At 46.1% G+C, this 19,244-nt stretch overlaps 1 protein-coding gene across 1 annotated transcript in view; it reads right to left on the bottom strand.

Annotated features, from left to right (window-relative positions):
• The window catches only part of LOC138663160 (uncharacterized), a 93,817-nt gene that overhangs the window by 9,954 nt on the left and 64,619 nt on the right, over positions 1–19,244 (bottom strand). The window contains exons 2-9 of the mRNA XM_069749307.1: positions 12,595–12,744; positions 12,285–12,462; positions 10,922–11,045; positions 10,741–10,838; positions 4,212–4,361; positions 3,903–4,082; positions 2,558–2,681; positions 2,377–2,474 (exon numbers count right to left, since the gene is read on the bottom strand). Of these exons, the coding sequence (XP_069605408.1) occupies positions 2,377–2,474; positions 2,558–2,681; positions 3,903–4,082; positions 4,212–4,361; positions 10,741–10,838; positions 10,922–11,006 (735 nt within the window). The 5' untranslated portion in view covers positions 11,007–11,045; positions 12,285–12,462; positions 12,595–12,744. The remainder of the gene's footprint in view (positions 1–2,376; positions 2,475–2,557; positions 2,682–3,902; positions 4,083–4,211; positions 4,362–10,740; positions 10,839–10,921; positions 11,046–12,284; positions 12,463–12,594; positions 12,745–19,244) is intronic.

Raw genomic sequence — 19,244 nt, 5'->3', positions numbered from 1 at the left:
TGAGCGCGGCGATACCAAATATGTGTAGATTTGATATTTTTTTATTGATTTTTTTTGATTGGGGCGAAAGGGGGGGTGATTTAAACTTTTATATTTTTTTTATTTTTTTAACATTTTTCTTCAACTTTTTTTTTTTTTTTACTTTTGCCATGCTTCAATAGCCTCCATGGGAGGCTAGAAGCAGGCACAACTCGATCGCCGCTGCTATGTAGCAGAAATGCAGGTGTGCTGTGAGCGCCGAACACAGGGTGGCGCTCACAGCCACCGGCGATCAGTAACCATAGAGGTCTCAAGGACCTCTATGGTTACAATGGAGACGCATCGCCGACCCCCGATCATGTGACGGGGGTCGGCGATGACGTCATTTCCGGCCGCAAGCGGTAGTTAAATACATTATGACCCTGAAAGGGTATGCTACATAATTTGGACTTGGAGACAAAATCGACTCCCCAGGATTTTATCCAGAGTGCTCTCCTGGACGAGTTAGAGAGAACGGCAGCTTTCGCGGCTACTCGAACCGATTCAGCAGAAGCATCGGCTAGGAACCCCGTTGCTTTCTGTAGCAAGGGTAGGGAGTCTAAAATCTCCTCTCTTGGGGTGCCTTGTGTCAAGTGATCCTCAAGTTTGCGTAACCAGATAAATAGAGATCTGGCCAAGCAAGTAGAGGCTATATTAGACTTTAGCAGATTTGTGGAGGTGTCCCAGGACCTTTTTTAATAAACTCTCTATTTTACGATCCATCGGATCCTTGAGTTGCGAAGAGTCCTCAAAGGGAAGGGCAGTTTTTTTAGTTACCCTGGACACCTGTACATCCACTTTCGGGGTCTCCCATAAGGAGTTATCCCCATCCAATGGGTACCGGTTTTTTAGTTCCGATGGTACAGTCAGACGTTTTTCAGGGAGGTCCCATTCATGCAGAATTAGATCTCGTAAATTCTTATGTACTGGAAACCCTTTTTGATCTTTGGGTTTCAGACCCTCAAACATCTCATCATGTACTGTGAGTGTAACTTCCTCATCCTCTACCCCCATGGTGCCTCTTACTAAACTGATTAGGTCACCCATGTCCTCAGAGTTAAAATAATATTTTTTGCTTTCTGATTAACAGGTGGGGGTAGAAGTGGAGCCTTCGTTTTCCCAGTTATCCTCTGAACCTGAGGACTGGATCTCTCCCGAGTCCAGGTCGGATTCTACTGGGGCTTTTTTCCTCTTTTTTGGAGGGGGTGACTGAGGCACCGACATCTGTGAGAAGGTAGCCATAGAAGAATGGACCTCATCTTTAATGAGGGATCTGATGCTATCCAGCAGCGAGGGTTGTTCAGCACGTAGGACCTCATCCGTACAGGATTGGCAGAGCTTTTTCCCGTATGTTGATGGGAGTTTGGTCGTACACACTTTACATTTGCGGCTTGACTTTTTAGGATCAGAAACCTTTTCTCCCTATGAGAGAGAGAGAGAGGGGTTGCTAAGCCACTTAGAGGTATATAGCTACATATACATATATACATGAATGCACATATGTATATAAGGGATAGCTGGGCCCGACACCTGCTACTTACTTTGGTAGGAGGGGGAACGCTGGCATCTGCAGATGCAGAGCAAGGGGGTCTGTCACCGTCCATGTCCGTCAGTTTGTAACAGTCAGACACAGCTTACCTTGCTACCCGGATCTCTTTATAAAGGATCGGTGGTCCCAGCGTGATAGTGCTCCTCCCCCCACATGTTGCCCGATTGGGGTAGGGTCCTGGAACGCCCCCAAAAACGCTGTTGTATGGCGTGTTTTGCTGCCCGGACGCCATTGAAGGCCGGCGTGCGCTCCATGGAACGCTTCCTGATTGAACCGGAAGTGACGCGCGTTAACCCGGAAGTAGTCAGGCCTCCGGCCACAGCCCGGGACGCACGCCACCTCCAGCGCTGCAGCCATAGGAGGAGGGAACCGGGGGGCTGCAGGAGGCCCCCGGCAAGCACGTCACCGCCCCGTATTACTCCCGAAGGGAGCGCCGGAGGGGCGGGAAGGTCCCGAGTCCCTCCGAAGAGAGGATACGGGAGCAGCAATATTTGAGGAGGGAAGCCCGACCTCCATGCCGCCTGGCTTTCTCGGTAAGTGGAGCTCCGTCGCCGGCCACGGCAGCCCCTTCAGAATCTCCTCATGCCCCATAGGGGACAGGAAAACACTGGCAGTGCAGGAAGGGGAGGGGTATTTAACCTCTTGTGTTCCTGTCCCCTATTAGGGCGGGGAAGACAACCTCCGAAGTGGCTGCCGTGGAAGGTGACTAGAGAAACATATAATACTGGTGGATAAAACAAGACTGAGCACAAGACCTTCACAGCCGTCTACACATCATAGGGGAGATCTCATGACCCCTCTCCATCTACCTGATGATTCTGAGGAACATGGGGATCTTCTTGTTTACAGTCCTGTGGAAGAAGAGGACGGGGACATCTCTCTGGTGTTGTCCTCTTACTGGATAGATCTGGAGGAAACACATACAGGGACTGAATTCATTCTTTACATACAGATAATTATAGGCCACGTGTATTTAGTCCTGTCTATTACCTGGTGATGTGGGGGGCTGGGGAACCTCCATCATGACGTCCTTGTACTGATCTCTGTGTCCTTCTAAACACTTCCACTCCTCCATGGCGAAATAGACGGAGACATCCTGACACCTTATAGGAACCTGACACATACAAGGATACCGTCATCCCCCGATCCTTTCACAGCATCAATAATATAATGCTAGCAGTGTCACAAGCACGACGCGCCTGCGCAGTCTGGACCCCACAGAATGATGCATCCGGCAGTAGTGTAGCTACCGGGAAGGGGGGGGGGGGGGTGATGGGGGGGGAGCAAAGGGGGCCATTGCCCTGGACCCGGTGCTCAGAGGGGGCCCACCCGGAGCTACGCTACTGTAACTGTATTGGCCTGCACAGCGCGCCGATACAGATACATTCTGAGGCAGAGTAGGGAGAATCGATTTCCCTGCTCTTCCACCCGGTTGCTATGGGGCCCTGAGCAGGCAGGCCCCCCCACCTGTCATTGCAGGGTCAGCTGTATCGGCATCTAGCTGATGCAGCTGACTGCATTGATGAGGAATGGAGCGCTACGCTCCTTCTCCCATCACCCCCCTGTAAGCGTCTGACATCACCGACGCTGACAAATGGGCATGATGACATCACTGCCCGGCGCCCGCGGTCTGGACGTGAGACGGAGCAGCGCAGGAACCAGGAAGAAGAGAGGTGAGTATTTATTTATTGTTTTTCTTTATGGGGGCTGCCTTATATTACTGGGTCTATCTGTTGTGGGGTGCTGCCTTATACTACAGAGTCTGCTTGTGGGGGGTGCTGCCTTACACTACAGAGTCTGCTTGTGGGGGGTGCTGCCTTACACTACAGAGTCTGCTTGTGGGGGATGCTGCCTTATACTACAGAGTCTGCTTGTGGGGGTTGCTGCCTTATACTAGAGTCTGCCTGTGGGGGCTGCCTTATGACAGAATGGGGGCGGAGAATGGGTGTAGCACATGACAGAATAGGGTCACAGAATTTGAGTAGCATATACCAGGATGGGGTCAGCACATACCAGAATTGGGGCGCAGGATGGGAGCACATGACAGGATGAGGGCACAGGAAGAGAATAGCACGACAAGAAAGAAGCACACAAAACAGGATGAGGGCGCAGGATGGGGGCTGCACATGACAGGAAGGGGTGCAGGATGGGCTGCACATGACAGGAAGGGGGTGCAGGAAGATGGTAGTAACACATGACAAGATTAGGGCGCAGGATGGAAGCAGCACATACCAGGATGAACACTATATACCAATATAAATGCTTGCCACCCGGGTGTAGAACGAGTTCAATAGCTAGTTACTCTATACTGTCCCAGCATTCCCAGCACTGTCACCTCTCTAGTCAGCAGCTCAATCATCTTGTAGAGGAGTTCTAGGATCTTCTGATGATTGATGTCCTCATGTATCAGAGGGTGAGATGGAGGCTCTATGATTGGGCTCAGTGGTCTTCCCCATCCCTCAGACACAGGGTCCTGACAGTGATCACTAGAGGTCTTCTCCGCTACTGTGTAATCCTGGTTATGAAGAGACACATTAATAAATCTCACTACAGACATTTCCAGAGTCCTCACCTCTCCAGTTCTGTCCATCCGTTATTCCTATAGATAAGAATGATGTAATGTGACGTCATCAGCATCTCTCACCTCTCCAGTAAGCCGGAAGAGGATCTCTAGGGTGAGGTGTAATATCCTCTCCACCATGTTGTCTCTGTCCATATCAATGATTGATGGGTAAATCAGGAAAATTCTCTTATATAGAAGATCATCACTGAGAGGATCCGATATTGTAGAGACCTGAATGAGAAGATGAGCCGATGTAACATCATAAAAATCCTCTGTAATAATACAATTACTGGAGATAATAAGGGAAACAAATTAGATTTATTAGTTTACAGTATTTAGCTTTCTTCTTTACATCTACTAATAAAACCTATATATTTAGGCCACAGACAACAAGCAGTTTCTTCCTCGGAATCGGCAGCTGAATACGTTTCTCATAGACTCATTTTCTATAACATAGATGTACACTGCAGGGATGGCACAGGTGCAGGTATAACAAAAACCCCGGCAGTTTAACCACTTGCTGCTGTCAAAAGCAAACATGGCATCTAAGAACAGGGTCGGACTGGCCTGGCGGGATATCGGTAAAATCCCTAGTGGGCTCTTGCTGAGAGAGTGAGACATCTCCATTCCCTGACAGCTCCTGCAGTGAGCACCCCGTCCTTCTCAGGCGTGTGGCGCTGGCAGCAGGATGTCCTCTGAGGGTAGATCTATGGCTGCTTCACACTCCAGCTCCTCTTCTCATGCTGTATACGACGTATTTAATATGGGAGACTTTGCAGACTTCTTGAAATTCATTGCCCTGGGGGCCGAGATTAGTGATGTTGGAGGCGGAGCTTACCATTTAGGTGCAGGATGCATCGTGGTGGAATGAAGACAGGATCGGATGAGGTAATTAAGCAATAATGGGACTTCATGTTTAGAATGTGTTTGTGCTGTGTTTATTCTGTACTGTATTTTTTGTGTTAACTGCACTTGTTTCATGTGTGCTGCTTTACTTGTGTGCATGGTGCTTGTGTGGCGAGTGTGCATGGTGCTTGTGTGACGAGTGTGCATGGTGCTTGTGTGACGAGTGTGCATGGTGCTTGTGTGACGAGTGTGCATGGTGCTTGTGTGACGAGTGTGCATGGTGCTGTGTGACGAGTGTGCATGGTGCTGTGTGACGAGTGTGCATGGTGCTGTGTGACGAGTGTGCATGGTGCTGTGTGACGAGTGTGCATGGTGCTGTGTGACGTGTATGCATGGTGCTGTGTGACGTGTGTGCATGGTGCTGTGTGATGTGTGTGCATGATGCTGTGTAACGTGTGTTCAACAGACGGTGGCGGGCACCCGGCCTAAAACCCCCAGGACGGGACCTGCATGTGGACAGTCATGTGGATGGATTATGCCTCAGTGTAGGAGCGCTGTGATGGAGTAGGCCTGCAATGGTGACAAGGGGGCATCCTCTAAATCTAGAGCAGTGTTCCCAGTCATCGTGGTCCCCAACACATCATGTTTTTAGAATCTCTTTGGGATTTCACAGGGGAAACAGAGGTTTCACATGTACCCATTCAGATGAAGACGTTTATTCTCAGCGAGGAAATGAAAGTTTAGGACATGGTATACGAGAGATGCCCTAGTGTGGCTACCAGGTACACATGAATTGGCCAATTTATGCACTAAACGCTCTCATTCTCATTTTTTCATACTTCTAGTGCAGTAATGCAGTTCAATTTTCATGTTTCATGTTTGCATGTTTTAGCGCCGCAGTATGCTGCCTTATTTGACTATATATGAGTTGGTGACTCTAGGTTCAGCACCTGTTCGCACTTATTCTATGTTTGGATGTGACTGTCAGTTTTTTAAAATTTGTATTCACAGGGGACAGAACCTGCGGCCATTTCATATTCATCAAAAACACACACACACACACACACAAATATACAGTACAGACCAAAAGTTTGGACACCTTCTCATTTAAAGATTTTTCTGTATTTTCATGACTATGAAAATTTTACATTCACACTGAAGGCATCAAAACTATGACTTAACACATGTGGAATTATATACTTAACCAAAAAGTGTGAAACAACTGAAAATGTGTCTTACATTCTAGGTTCTTCAAAGTAGCCACCTTTTGCTTTGACTGCTTTGCACATTCTTGGCATTCTCTTGATGAGCTTCAAGACGTAGTCACCGGGAATGGCTTTCACTTCGCAGGCGTGCCCTGTCAGGTTTAATAAGTGGGATTTCTTGCCTTATAAATGGGGTTGGGACCATCAGTTGTGTTGAGCAGAAGTCTGGTGGATACACAGCTGATAGTCCTACTGAATAGACTGTTAGAATTTGTATTATGGAGAAAAAAAAAGCAGCTAAGTAAAGAAAAACGAGTGGCCATCAAAATGAAGGTCAGAAAGTCTGAAAAATTGGGAAAACTTTGAAAGTGTCCCCAAGTGCTGTGGCAAAAACCATCAACCGCTACAAAGAAACTGGCTAACATGAGAACCGCCCCAGGAAAGGAAGACCAAGAGTCACCTCTGCTTCTGAGGATAAGTTTATCTGAGTCACCAGCCTGAGAAATCGCAGGTTAACAGCTGCTCAGATTAGAGACCAGGTCAATGCCACACAGAGTTCTAGCAGCAGACACATCTCTACAACAACTGTTAAGAAGAGACTTTGTGCAGCAGGCCTTCATGGTAAAATAGCTGCTAGGAAACCACTGCTAAGGACAGGCAAAAAGCAGAAGAGACTTGTTTGGGCTAAAGAACACAAGGAATGGACATTAGACCAGTGGAAATCTGTGCTTTGGTCTGATGAGTCCAAATTTGAGAACTTTGGTTCCAACCACCGTGTCTGTGTGCGATGCAGTAAAGGTGAACGGATGGACTCTACATGCTTGGTTCCCACCGTGAAGCATGGAGGAGGAGATGTGATGGTGTTGGGGTGCTTTGCTGGTGACACTGTTGGGGATTTATTCAAAATTGAAGGCATACTGAACCAGCATGGCTACCACAGCATCTTGCAGCGGCATGCTATTCCATCCGGTTTGCGTTTAGTTGGACCATCATTTATTTTTCAACAGGACAATGACCCCAAACACACCTCCAGGCTGTGTAAGGGCTATCTGACCAAGGAGAGTGATGAAGTGCTGTGCCAGATGACCTGGCCTCCACAGTCACCAGACCTGAACCCAATCGAGATGGTTTGGGGTGAGCTGGACCACAGAGTGAAGGCAAAAGGGCCATCAAGTGCTAAGCATCTCTGGGAACTCCTTCAAGATTGTTGGAAGACCATTTCCGGTAACTACCTCTTGAAGCTCATCAAGAGAATGCCAAGAGTGTGCAAAGCAGTCATCAAAGCAAAAAGGTGGCTACTTTGAAGAACCTAGAATATAAGATATAATTTCATTTGTTTCTCATGTGAGCCAGTTTCTTTGTAGCGCTTGATGGCTTTTGCCACTGCACTTCGGGACACTTTCAAAGTCTTCCCAATTTTTCAGACTGACACCTTCATTTCTTAAAGTAATGTTGGCCACTCGTTTTTCTTTACTTAGCTGCTTTTTTCTTGCCATAATACAAATTCTAACAGTCTATTCAGTAGGACTATCAGCTGTGTATCCATCAGACTTCTGCACAACACAACTGATGGTCCTAACCCCATTTATAAGGCAATAAATCCCACTTACTAAATCTGACAGGGCACACCTGTGAAGTGAAAACCATTCCCGGTGACTACCTCTTGAAGCTCATCAAGAGAATGCCAAGAGTGTGCAAAGCAGTCATCAAAGCATAAGGTGGCTACTTTGAAGAACCTAGAAGACATAATTTCAGTTTCACACCTTTTTGTTAAGCATATAATTCCATATGTGTTAATTCATAGTTTTGATGCCTTCAGTGTGAATGTACAATTTTTATAGTCATAAAAATACAGAAAAATCTTTAAATGAGAAGGTGTGTCCAAACTTTTGGTCTGTACTGTATATGTATGTATGTGTATATATATATATACATATTAGAAAGATAAGAAGAAAAGCCGGCAATTCATGTGCCACGTACGGTTATATCACAGAATGACAGTTTAGAATAGAATAGATAGAAACACATAGAATATATAGATATATACAGCATATATGTCAGTGACACACACATCTATCTATGTTTATACAGCTCTGGCAAAAATTAAGAGACCACTGCAAAATGTTCAGTTTGTCTGATTTTTCTTTTTATAAGTATATTTTTGAGTAAAATGTAAATTGTTCTTTTATTCCATAAACTACTGACAACATGTCTCCGTAGTTCGAAGCAATTCATTTTGTATTTACTTTTTGAAAATGAGAAATGGTAAAAATAACAAAAAATGCATTGCTTGCAGACCTTAAATAATGCCAAAAAAACAAGTTCATAATCATTTAGAAACAACAATACTAGTGTTTTAATGCAGGAAGAGTTCAGAAATCAATATTTGGTGGAATAACCATGATTTTTAATAACAGCTTTCATGCGTCTTGGCATGCTTTCCACCAGTCTTTCACACTGCTTTTGGGTGACCTTATGCCACTCCTGGTACAAAATTGTAAGTAGTTCTTTGTTTGATGGCTTGTGACTCTCCATCTTCCTCTTGATTACATTCCAGAGGTTTTCAATGGGGTTCAGATCTGGAGATTGGGCTGGCCATGACAGGGATTTGAAGTGGTGGTCCTTCATCCACACCTTGATTGACCTAGCTGTGTGGCATGGCACATTGTCCTGCTGGAAAACCAGTCCTCAGAGGTGGGAACATTGCCTGAGCAGAAGGAATCAACTGCTTTGCCAGGATAACCTTGTATGTGGCTTGATTCATATGTCCTTCGCAAAGAACCACCTACCCAATTCCAGCCTTGCTGAAGCATCCTCAGATCATCACCTACTCCAAATTTCACAGTGGGTGCAAGACACTGTGGCTTGTACTCCTCTCCAGGTCTCTGTCTAACCATTAGACAACCAGGTGTTGGGCAAAACTGAAAATTAGACTCATCAGAGAAGATTACCTTACTCCAGTCCTCTATGGTCCAATCCTTATGGTCTTTGGCACACTTCAGCCTGGCTCTCCTTTGCTTCTCATTGATGAATGGCTTTTTTCTAGCTTTACATGATTTGAGGCCTTCATCTAGGAGCCTGTTCCAAACTGTTCTTGCCGTGCACTTCACCTTGGCTGCCATTTGCCATTTCTTTGGTAGGTCACTTTATGTCGTCCTCGGTTGCTGAGTGACATTCGAATAATGTGACGGTAATAATGTGATGGTCATCCCGGTCAGTGGAGAGTCATTTTCGCCCTCTGCCGGTCTGTAGCTTTGTTGTGCCCAATGTCTGCTGCTTTACCTTGTTGTAATTGACTGCTGTCTTAAAAAATTTAAGGATGGAGGCAACATGATGCTCACTGTGTCCCTCTGCTAGTAAAGCCAGAATTGAGCCCTTTTTTTTCCTTTTCTTTTCAACTTCCTATTATTTTTGGGATATTACTGGCACTTGTTTTGCTCTCCAGCTTGTCCTATTGCAAGAGGATTGTTAAGACCACAGCAGTGTATTTTTTATACTTTCCTTCATTAAATAAGATTTGGTTCAGGTGATCACCTGATCAGAAGCACATTAAGTAGAATGAGGTGTACTGTGGTTGGAATTCAACTGACACTGGAATGGAATGGCTGTCAGACATGTAGACAAGCTGATTTTTATAAAACTATGCAGTGGTCTCTTAATTTTTGCCAGAGCTCTATATTACATAGATAGATAGAAGAAAAGCTGGCAATTCATGTGCCGTGTACTCTAAAACAGGGGTCCCCAACTCCAGTCCTCAAGGCCCACCAACAGGTCATGTTTTCAGGATTTCCTTTGCATTGCACAGGTGATGCAATTATTACCTGGGCAAGACTAAGGAAATCCTGAAAACATGACATGTTGGTGGGCCTTGAGGACTGGAGTTGGGGACCCCTGCTCTAAAATCACTGCAGGATAGAAGACATGGATTACATACAGTAAATACGTATAGAATAGGTAGATATATAGAGGTCAGTGACAAATACAATTAACACAGTGTGTGTGAAAATTACTGTACATGTTTTTAATAAAAGATTTTTTTAGGAAAAAAATGGCATGGCCGCCTGTGCAATTTTCGTAACCAGCACCCTGAAACAAATATTTTAAAAGTCATAGAAAGATGGAGAAGTCACATCTATGATCAGCTCTAATCCTGCCATCTCCACCGTCCTCATTACACAAGTATAAAACATATAATACTGGGGGATAAAACAAGACTGAGCACAAGACCTTCATAGCCGTCTACTCATCATAGGGGAGATCTTATGACACCTTCTCTCCATCTACCTCCATATCCATGCAGCTACAGCCTTGCAGCACTGGGGTCCTGGGTTCTAATCCCACCCAGGACAACATCTGCCAGGAGTTTGTATGATCTCTCTGTGTTTGCGTGGGTTTCCTCCGGGCACTCCGGTTTCCTCCCACATTCCAAAGACATACTGATAGGGATTCAAGATTGTGAGCCCCATCGGGGACAGTGATGATGTGTGCAAAACTGTAAAGCGCTGCGGAATATGTTAGTGCTATATAAAAATAAAGATTATTATTATTAGATTATCTACCTGATGATCCTGAGGAACATTGGGATCTTCCTGTTTACAGTCCTGTGGAAGAAGAGGACGGGGACATCTCTCTGGTGTTGTCCTCTTACTGGATAGATCTGGAGGAAGCACATACAGGGACTGAATTTATTCTTTACATACAGATAATTATAGGCCGTGTGTATTTAGTCCTGTCTATTACCTGGTGATGTGAGGGGCTGGGGAACCTCCATCATGACGTCCTTGTACAGATCTTTGTGTCCTTCTAAATACTCCCACTCATCCATGGAGAAATAGACAGCGGCATCCTGACACCTTATAGGAACCTGACACAGACAATGATACCGTCATCACCTCGATCCCTTCACATTATCTATAATATAATGCTAGGAGCGTCACTGTCTGAAGCCATCATATAATGCACAAGCATGACGCGCCGGTGCAGTCTGGACCCGACAGAGTGACGCATCCGGCAGTACCTTAGCTACCGTGGGGCAAAGGGGGCCATCGCCCTGGGCCCGGAGATCAGAGGGGCCCACCCAGAGCTACGCTACTGTAACTGTATTGGCGTGCACAGCGCGCCGATACAGATACATTCTGAGGCAGAGCAGGGAAAATCGATTTCCCTGCTCTGCCACCCAGCCGCTATGGGCCCCTGAGCAGGCGGGCCCCCCACCTGTCATTGCAGGGTCAACTGTATCGGCATCTAGCTGATACAGCTGACCGCATTGATGAGGGAAGGAGCACTACGCTCCTTCTCCCATCATCCCCCTGTCAGCGTCTGATGTCACCGACGCTGACACTAAAAAGGGGGCGTGATGACATCACTGCCCAGAGCCACGGTCTGGAGGAGAGCGGGAGCAGCGCAGAAACCAGGAAGAAGAGAGGTGAGTATTTATTTATTGTTTTTCTTTATGGGGGCTGCCTTATATTACAGAGTCTACCTGCTGGGGGGGGGGGGTGCTGCCTTATACTACAGAGTCTGCCTGTGAGGGGGTGCTGCCTTGTAACACAGGGTCTGCCTGTGTAGGGGTGCTTCCTTATACTGCAGAGTAGGCCTGTGAGGGGGTGCTGCCTTATACTACAGAGTCTGCTTCTGGGGGGCTGCCCTATACTACAGAGTCTGCCTATGGGGGCTGCCTTATGCTATAGAGGCAGAATGGGGGAGCAGAATGGGTGCAGCACATGACAGAATGGGGGTGCAGGATGGGAAGAGCACATGACAGAATGGGGGTGCAGGATGGGAAGAGCACATGACAGAATGGGGTCGCAGAATTGGAGTAGCACATACCAGGATGGGGTCAGCACATACCAGAATTGGGGCGCAGGATGGGAGCACATGACAGGATGAGGGCACAGGAAGAGAATAGCACATGACAAGGAGGCGCACAAAACAGGATGAGGGCACAAGATGGGGGACGCACATGACAGGAAGGGGGTGCAGGATGGGGGCTGCACATACCAGGATGGAGACCATATACCAATATAAATGCTCGCCAGCCGGGCGTAGAACGGGTTCAATAGCTAGTTACTCTATAATGTCCCAGTATTCCCAGCAGTGTCACCTCTAGTCAGCAGCTCAATCATCTTGTAGGTAAGTTCTAGGATCTTTTGGTCATTGATGTCCTCATGTATCAGAGGGTGAGATGGAGGCTCCGTGATTGGGCTCAGGGGTCTTCCCCATCCCTCAGACACAGGGTCCTGACAGTGCTCCTTAGATGACTTCTTCACTACTGTGTAATCCTGGTTATGGAGAGACACGTTAATAAATCTCATTACAGACATTTCCAGAGTCCTCGTCACCTCTCCAGTTCTGTCCAACTGTAATTCCCATAGATAAGAATGATGTAATGTGACGTCATCAGAATCTCTCACCTCTCCAGTAAGACGGAAGAGAATCTCTAGGTTGAGGTGTAATATCCTCTCCACCATCTTGTCTCTGCCCATATCCATCTGTGATGGATAAATCAGGAAAATGTTCTTATGTAGAAGATCTTCACTAAGAGGATCCGATATTGTAGAAACCTGAATGAGAAGAATATGATCCGATGTAACATCATAAAAATCCCCTGTAATAACACAATTACTGGCGATAAGGGAAACATATGAGATTTATTATTTTATAGTATTTAGTTTTCTTCTTTACATCTATGTCACGATTCACACAGTGACGGTCACCCCTACGTCACAGATCTGGGTAACCTTAGGCCAACAGACGGCTATCACATGTGCAGGGGGGCTTATCTTAGTTATCCCTTCACAGCTACACTGTGATGAAAACACACACAAGGCTAAGGACCTCATGATTTACAGCAGGGGCTTATTTTAGTTATCCCACTGCTCTACAATATACCACAAACTGCAGGGATTTATGTACCGTATATCCCGCTTTACAGCTCCGCTTGAAAACTTGCAGCTCTCTGGCGCCCCCTTACCCTCAGGTCAGATTAGGTACTGCACCTAGGGTAATTAGTCGCCAGAAAGGCTGCCTGCTATGTACTGGTATGTACTGGCTATTGGGCACGCTGCACCGAGGCGATATTACTACTCCCACTCAGGCAGGAACAATAATTATCAACGCTGCCGTCGCTACAATGAGTCCCAAAGGTACAGAATAAGGTATGCTGCCACCAGCTTCGATTAAACGGGTCCGAAGATTAAATGAGAAAAGGTTAAACTCACATGTTCTCAGATCATTTCAGGCAAACTCATGCTGGCAGGCAGAGCCCAGATGTCCCAGTGCATAGTACAGCTCCTCAAGCAAAACTAAAGGCTGGGTTAAGTGTAGAAACTTATAAACTGCAGCCTCGTGACATTACTAAAGGGGTTGAGTTAACATCGCCCTCAGCTGTACAGTTTTCTCCAACAATTCTTATAATTCTTGTATTTTCGTTCCCGAACATGTCAGAATCATAACACATCCAGCTTATTTTAAAATTGGCTTTCTAATTAGACCAAATTTGGGCTAGTTGGGACACCCAGTTCCGGAAACATCCGTACTCTGTACAGTGGCTGACAGATACGCCGATGGAGATTCACAACATGTACTTATTTTCCTAGCCCAAATCAGTGGCCCAATATCTCACTATAACAGGACAAAGAACTGCATGTCTTGAGAGGGATATTGAACCATGGAGAACAAAGAGTCAATTCTGATCTATAGAAAAGTGAAAAACTTTATTATTGATTAATCACACACATATAAAATATTAAAAACAAGGAACACAGAGAACAATATAGCGCATATACAAGTGTATTGATGCGAGGTAATTCAAAGATTAATCCAAGCTAAGTGCTGATGCAGAAATACCAAAACAAAAGGGTACTGTATAGCAGGTACGCTAGCATATCTAATATCTACAGACAACCAACGATATGGAGCTAGAATGAATGGCTCAATATAATCCCAGGTTAGTATACATCCTAGTGGACATCAGCAGCGGTAACCACCCCATCAGTACAATAGACTACAACCAGGGAAAGAGCCCAACCTACTCTGCTCAACACACATGGTAGCATTAATGAAAGTGAAGAAATAGTATATGCTATAAAGGTGTTAGTTACCCGTCATTGTCACTGATAGTTGCGTCAGCACTCGTTCCCCAACACAAGTTTTGGTATATACATTCCTTCCTCAGGGGGCGTGGCTTAGCTAGTGACATATCCCGCCCTATATACCCGGCATCTAAGGTCACCTGGTCACAAAGGGCCAATAGCAGTAAGTCCCCCATGCACGCGCAGAGCCCTCGAACTCCGTCCACCCACACAGGCGGGTCCTGTTGTGGATTCTGTTTTTGGGCTCCCTCTGGTGGTTACAGATGGTACTGGGTGACTTGTGTTCTCTGCGGTCTCTGGTGTCCACCTGTTCTATCAGGATATGGGAGTTTCCCATTTAACCTGGCTTTCTTGTCATTTCCTCGCCGGCTATCAATGTAATCAGTGTGTCTTGTTACCTCTGCTTCCCGCTTCTGTAATCTTCAGGACAAGCTAAGTTTTTGATTTTCCTGTTCCACGTTTTGCTTAATTTTTGTCTTAGTCCAGCTTGCGGATATGTGATTCCTTTTTGCTGGTTGCTCTAGTGGGCTGATATTACTCCTCATGTTCCATGAGTTGGCACATGAGTTCAAGTAATTTCAGGATGGTTTTTTGTAGGGTTTTTCGCTGACCGCGCAGTTCACTTTTGTATCCTCTGCTATCTAGCTTTAGCGGGCCTCATTTTGCCGAATCTGTTTTCATAACTACGTATGTGCTTTCCTCTCATTTCACCGTCATTACATGTGGGGGGCTGCTATTTCTGTGGGGTGTTTCTCTGGAGGCAAGAGAGGTCTGTGTTTCTTCTAATAGGGGAAGTTAGTCCTTCGGCTGGCGCGAGACGTCTAGGAATCATCGTAGGCACGTTCCCCGGCTACAGCTAGTTGTGTGTTTAGGTTCAGGATCGCGGTCAGCTCAGTTTCCATCACCCTAGAGCTTGTTTTGTTTTTTGTGCTTGTCCTTTTGTGATCCCCTGCCATTGGGATCATGACAGTATAGCCGGACAAAAAGTGGTAATCGTATTGGCTGAAGTAGGAGGAAAAATAGTCTGAGGAAGTTTATTTATTTATTTCCCCCCCCCCCCCCCCTCCTCAGAGTTTGCTGCCTAGCCTTAATTGCAGCCTGGCTGCATCTTACCTCCTCTTAATCCTTGAATGGCTCTGATCCCAGCTGTTTATCATGGACGTCCAGAGTTTGGCTTCCAGCCTGAATAATCTTGCTGCTAAGGTTCAAAATACACAAGATTTTGTTGTACATGCTCCTATGTCTGAACCTAGAATTCCTATCCCAGAGTTTTTTTCTGGAGATAGATCTAGTTTTCTGAATTTTAGGAACAATTGCAAGTTGTTTCTTTCTTTGAAATCTCGCTCTTCTGGAGACCCTGCTCAGCAAGTCAAGATTGTTATATCTTTCCTGCGGGGTGACCCTCAGAATTGGGCATTTGCATTGGCACCAGGGGATCCTGCGTTGCTCAATGTGGATGCGTTTTTTCTGGCATTGGGTTTGCTCTATGAGGAACCTAACCTAGAGATTCAGGCTGAAAAAGCCTTATTGGCTCTCTCTCAGGGGCAAGATGAAGCAGAAATATATTGTCAGAAATTTCGGAAATGGTCGGTGCTTACTCAGTGGAATGAGTGCGCCCTGGCTGCAAGATTCAGAGATGGCCTTTCTGAGGCCATTAAAGATGTTATGGTGGGGTTCCCTGCGCCTACAGGTCTGAATGAGTCTATGACTATGGCTATTCAGATTGATCGGCGTTTACGGGAGCGCAAACCTGTGCACCATTTGGCGGTGTCTTCTGAACAGGCACCTGAGACAATGCAATGTGATAGAATTCAGTCCAGAAGTGAACGGCAAAACTATAGGCGGAAAAATGGGTTGTGTTTTTATTGTGGTGATTCAGCTCATGTTATATCAGCATGCTCTAAACGCACAAAAAAGGTTGATAAGTCTGTTGCCATTGGTACTTTACAGTCTAAGTTCATTCTGTCTGTGACTCTGATTTGTTCATTATCAGCCATTTCCGTCGATGCCTATGTGGATTCAGGCGCTGCCCTGAGTCTTATGGATTGGTCATTTGCCAACCGCTGTGGGTTTAGTCTGGAGCCTCTGGAAGTCCCTATTCCTTTGAAAGGAATTGACTCTACACCTTTGGCTATGAACAAACCTAAGTACTGGACACAAGTGACCATGCGTATGACTCCCGTTCATCAGGAGGTGATTCGCTTCCTGGTACTGTATAATTTACATGATGTCTTAGTGCTTGGTCTGCCATGGTTACAAACTCATAACCCAGTCTTGGACTGGAAAACGATGTCTGTGTTAAGCTGGGGATGTCAGGGGGTTCATGCTGATGCACCTCCGATTTCTATCGCTTCATCTACTCCTTCTGAGGTTCCTGTATTTTTGTCTGATTATCGGGATGTTTTTGAGGAGCCTAAGCTCAATTCGCTTCCTCCTCACGGGGATTGCGATTGTGCTATAGATTTGATTCCTGGCAGTAAATTTCCTAAAGGACGTTTGTTCAATCTGTCAGTGCCAGAGCATACTGCTATGCGGGATTATGTTAAGGAGTCCTTGGAAAAGGGACATATCCGTCCATCTTCGTCCCCTTTGGGAGCAGGTTTTTTTTTTCGTGGCCAAAAAAGATGGTTCCTTGAGGCCTTGTATAGATTACCGTCTTTTGAATAAGATTACAGTCAAATATCAGTATCCTTTGCCATTGTTGACTGATTTGTTCGCTCGCATTAAGGGGGTTAAATGGTTCACCAAGATTGATCTTCGGGGTGCGTATAATCTTGTGCGGATAAAGCAGGGTGATGAGTGGAAAACCGCATTTAATACGCCTGAGGGCCATTTTGAGTATTTGGTGATGCCTTTTGGACTTTCTAATGCTCCTTCTGTCTTCCAGTCCTTTATGCACGATATTTTCCGTGAATATCTGGATAAATTTATGATTGTGTATTTGGATGATGTTTTGGTTTTTTCTGATGACTGGGAGTCCCATGTTCAGCAGGTCAGGAAGGTGTTTCAGGTCCTGCGGGCCAATTCTTTGTTTGTAAAAGGTTCAAAGTGTCTCTTTGGAGTCCAGAAGATTTCTTTTTTGGGGTATATTTTTTCCCCTTCTACTATTGAGATGGATCCCGTCAAGGTTCAGGCTATTTGTGACTGGACGCAGCCTACATCTCTTAAGAGTCTACAGAAGTTCTTGGGCTTTGCTAATTTTTATCGTCGTTTCATAACTAATTTTTCTAGTGTTGTTAAGCCTTTGACGGATTTGACTAAGAAGGGTGCTGATGTTGCTGATTGGTCTCCTGCGGCTGTGGAGGCCTTTCAGGAACTTAAGCGCCGGTTTTCTTCTGCTCCTATGTTGCGTCAGCCAGATGTTTCGCTTCCTTTTCAGGTTGAGGTTGATGCTTCCGAGATTGGAGCGGGGGCGGTTTTGTCGCAGAGAAGCTCCGATTGCTCAGTGACGAAGCCATGTGCGTTCTTTTCTATAAAGTTTTCGCCCACTCAGCGGAATTATGATGTTGGTAATCGGGAGCTTTTGGCCATGAAGTGGGCATTTGAGGAGTGGCGTCATTGGCTTGAGGGTGCTAGACATCGTGTGGTGGTCTTGACTGATCACAAAAATCTGATGTACCTTGAGTCTGCCAAGCGTCTGAATCCTAGACAGGCTCGTTGGTCACTGTTTTTCTCCCGTTTCGATTTTGTGGTTTCGTACCTGCCAGGTTCAAAGAATGTGACCTGTGTGTGTGACCGCTTTTGTGTGTGACCGCTTTTCTAAGATGGTTCATCTGGTACCCTTGCCTAAGTTACCTTCCTCCTCCGAGTTGGTCCCTCTGTTTTTTCAGAACGTGGTTCGTTGGCATGGGATTCCGGAGAACATCGTTTCTGACAGGGGATCCCAGTTTGTGTCTAGATTTTGGCGGACGTTCTGTGCCAAGATGGGCATTGATTTGTCCTTTTCGTCTGCATTCCATCCTCAGACGAATGGCCAGACAGAACGAACTAATCAGACCTTGGAAACTTATTTAAGGTGTTTTGTTTCTGCTGATCAAGATGACTGGGTTACCTTTTTGCCGCTTGCCGAATTTGCCCTTAATAATCGGGCTAGTTCTGCTACCTTGGTTTCTCCTTTCTTTTGTAATTCGGGGTTTCATCCTCGTTTTTCCTCTGGTCAGGTGGAGCCTTCTGATTGTCCTGGAGTGGACATGGTGGTGGATAGGTTGCATCGGATTTGGAGTCATGTGGTGGACAATTTGAAGTTGTCCCAGGAGAAGGCTCAGCAGTTTGCTAATCGCCGTCGCCGCGTGGGTCCTCGACTTCGTGTTGGGGACTTGGTGTGGTTGTCTTCTCGTTTTGTTCCTATGAAGGTCTCTTCTCCTAAGTTCAAGCCTCGGTTCATCGGTCCCTATAGGATCTTGGAAATTCTTAACCCTGTGTCGTTTCGTTTGGATCTCCCGGCATCGTTTGCTATTCATAATGTGTTCCATCGGTCGTTGTTGCGGAAGTATGAGGTTCCTGTTGTTCCTTCGCTTGAACCTCCTGCTCCGGTGCTGGTGGAGGGAGAATTGGAGTATGTTGTGGAGAAGATCTTGGATTCTCGTGTTTCCAGACGGAAACTCCAATATTTGGTCAAGTGGAAGGGTTATGGTCAGGAGGATAATTCTTGGGTGGTTGCCTCTGATGTTCATGCTGCTGATTTGGTCCGTGCATTTCATAGGGCTCATCCTGGTCGCCCTGGTGGTTCTCGTGAGGGTTCGGTGACCCCTCCTCAAGGGGGGGGTACTGTTGTGGATTCTGTTTTTGGGCTCCCTCTGGTGGTTACAGATGGTACTGGGTGACTTGTGTTTTCTGCGGTCTCTGGTGTCCATCTATCAGGATATGGGAGTTTCCTATTTAACCTGGCTTTCTTGTCATTTCCTCGCCGGCTATCAATGTAATCAGTGTGTCTTGTTACCTCTGCTTCCCGCTTCTGTAATCTTCAGGAC

The sequence above is a fragment of the Ranitomeya imitator genome, chromosome 2 (assembly GCF_032444005.1).
Source record: "Ranitomeya imitator isolate aRanImi1 chromosome 2, aRanImi1.pri, whole genome shotgun sequence".
Classification (NCBI taxonomy): Eukaryota; Metazoa; Chordata; class Amphibia; order Anura; family Dendrobatidae; genus Ranitomeya; species Ranitomeya imitator.
The sequence above is the reverse complement of the archived record's forward strand: the minus strand, read 5'-3'. Positions and strand labels throughout refer to the sequence as shown.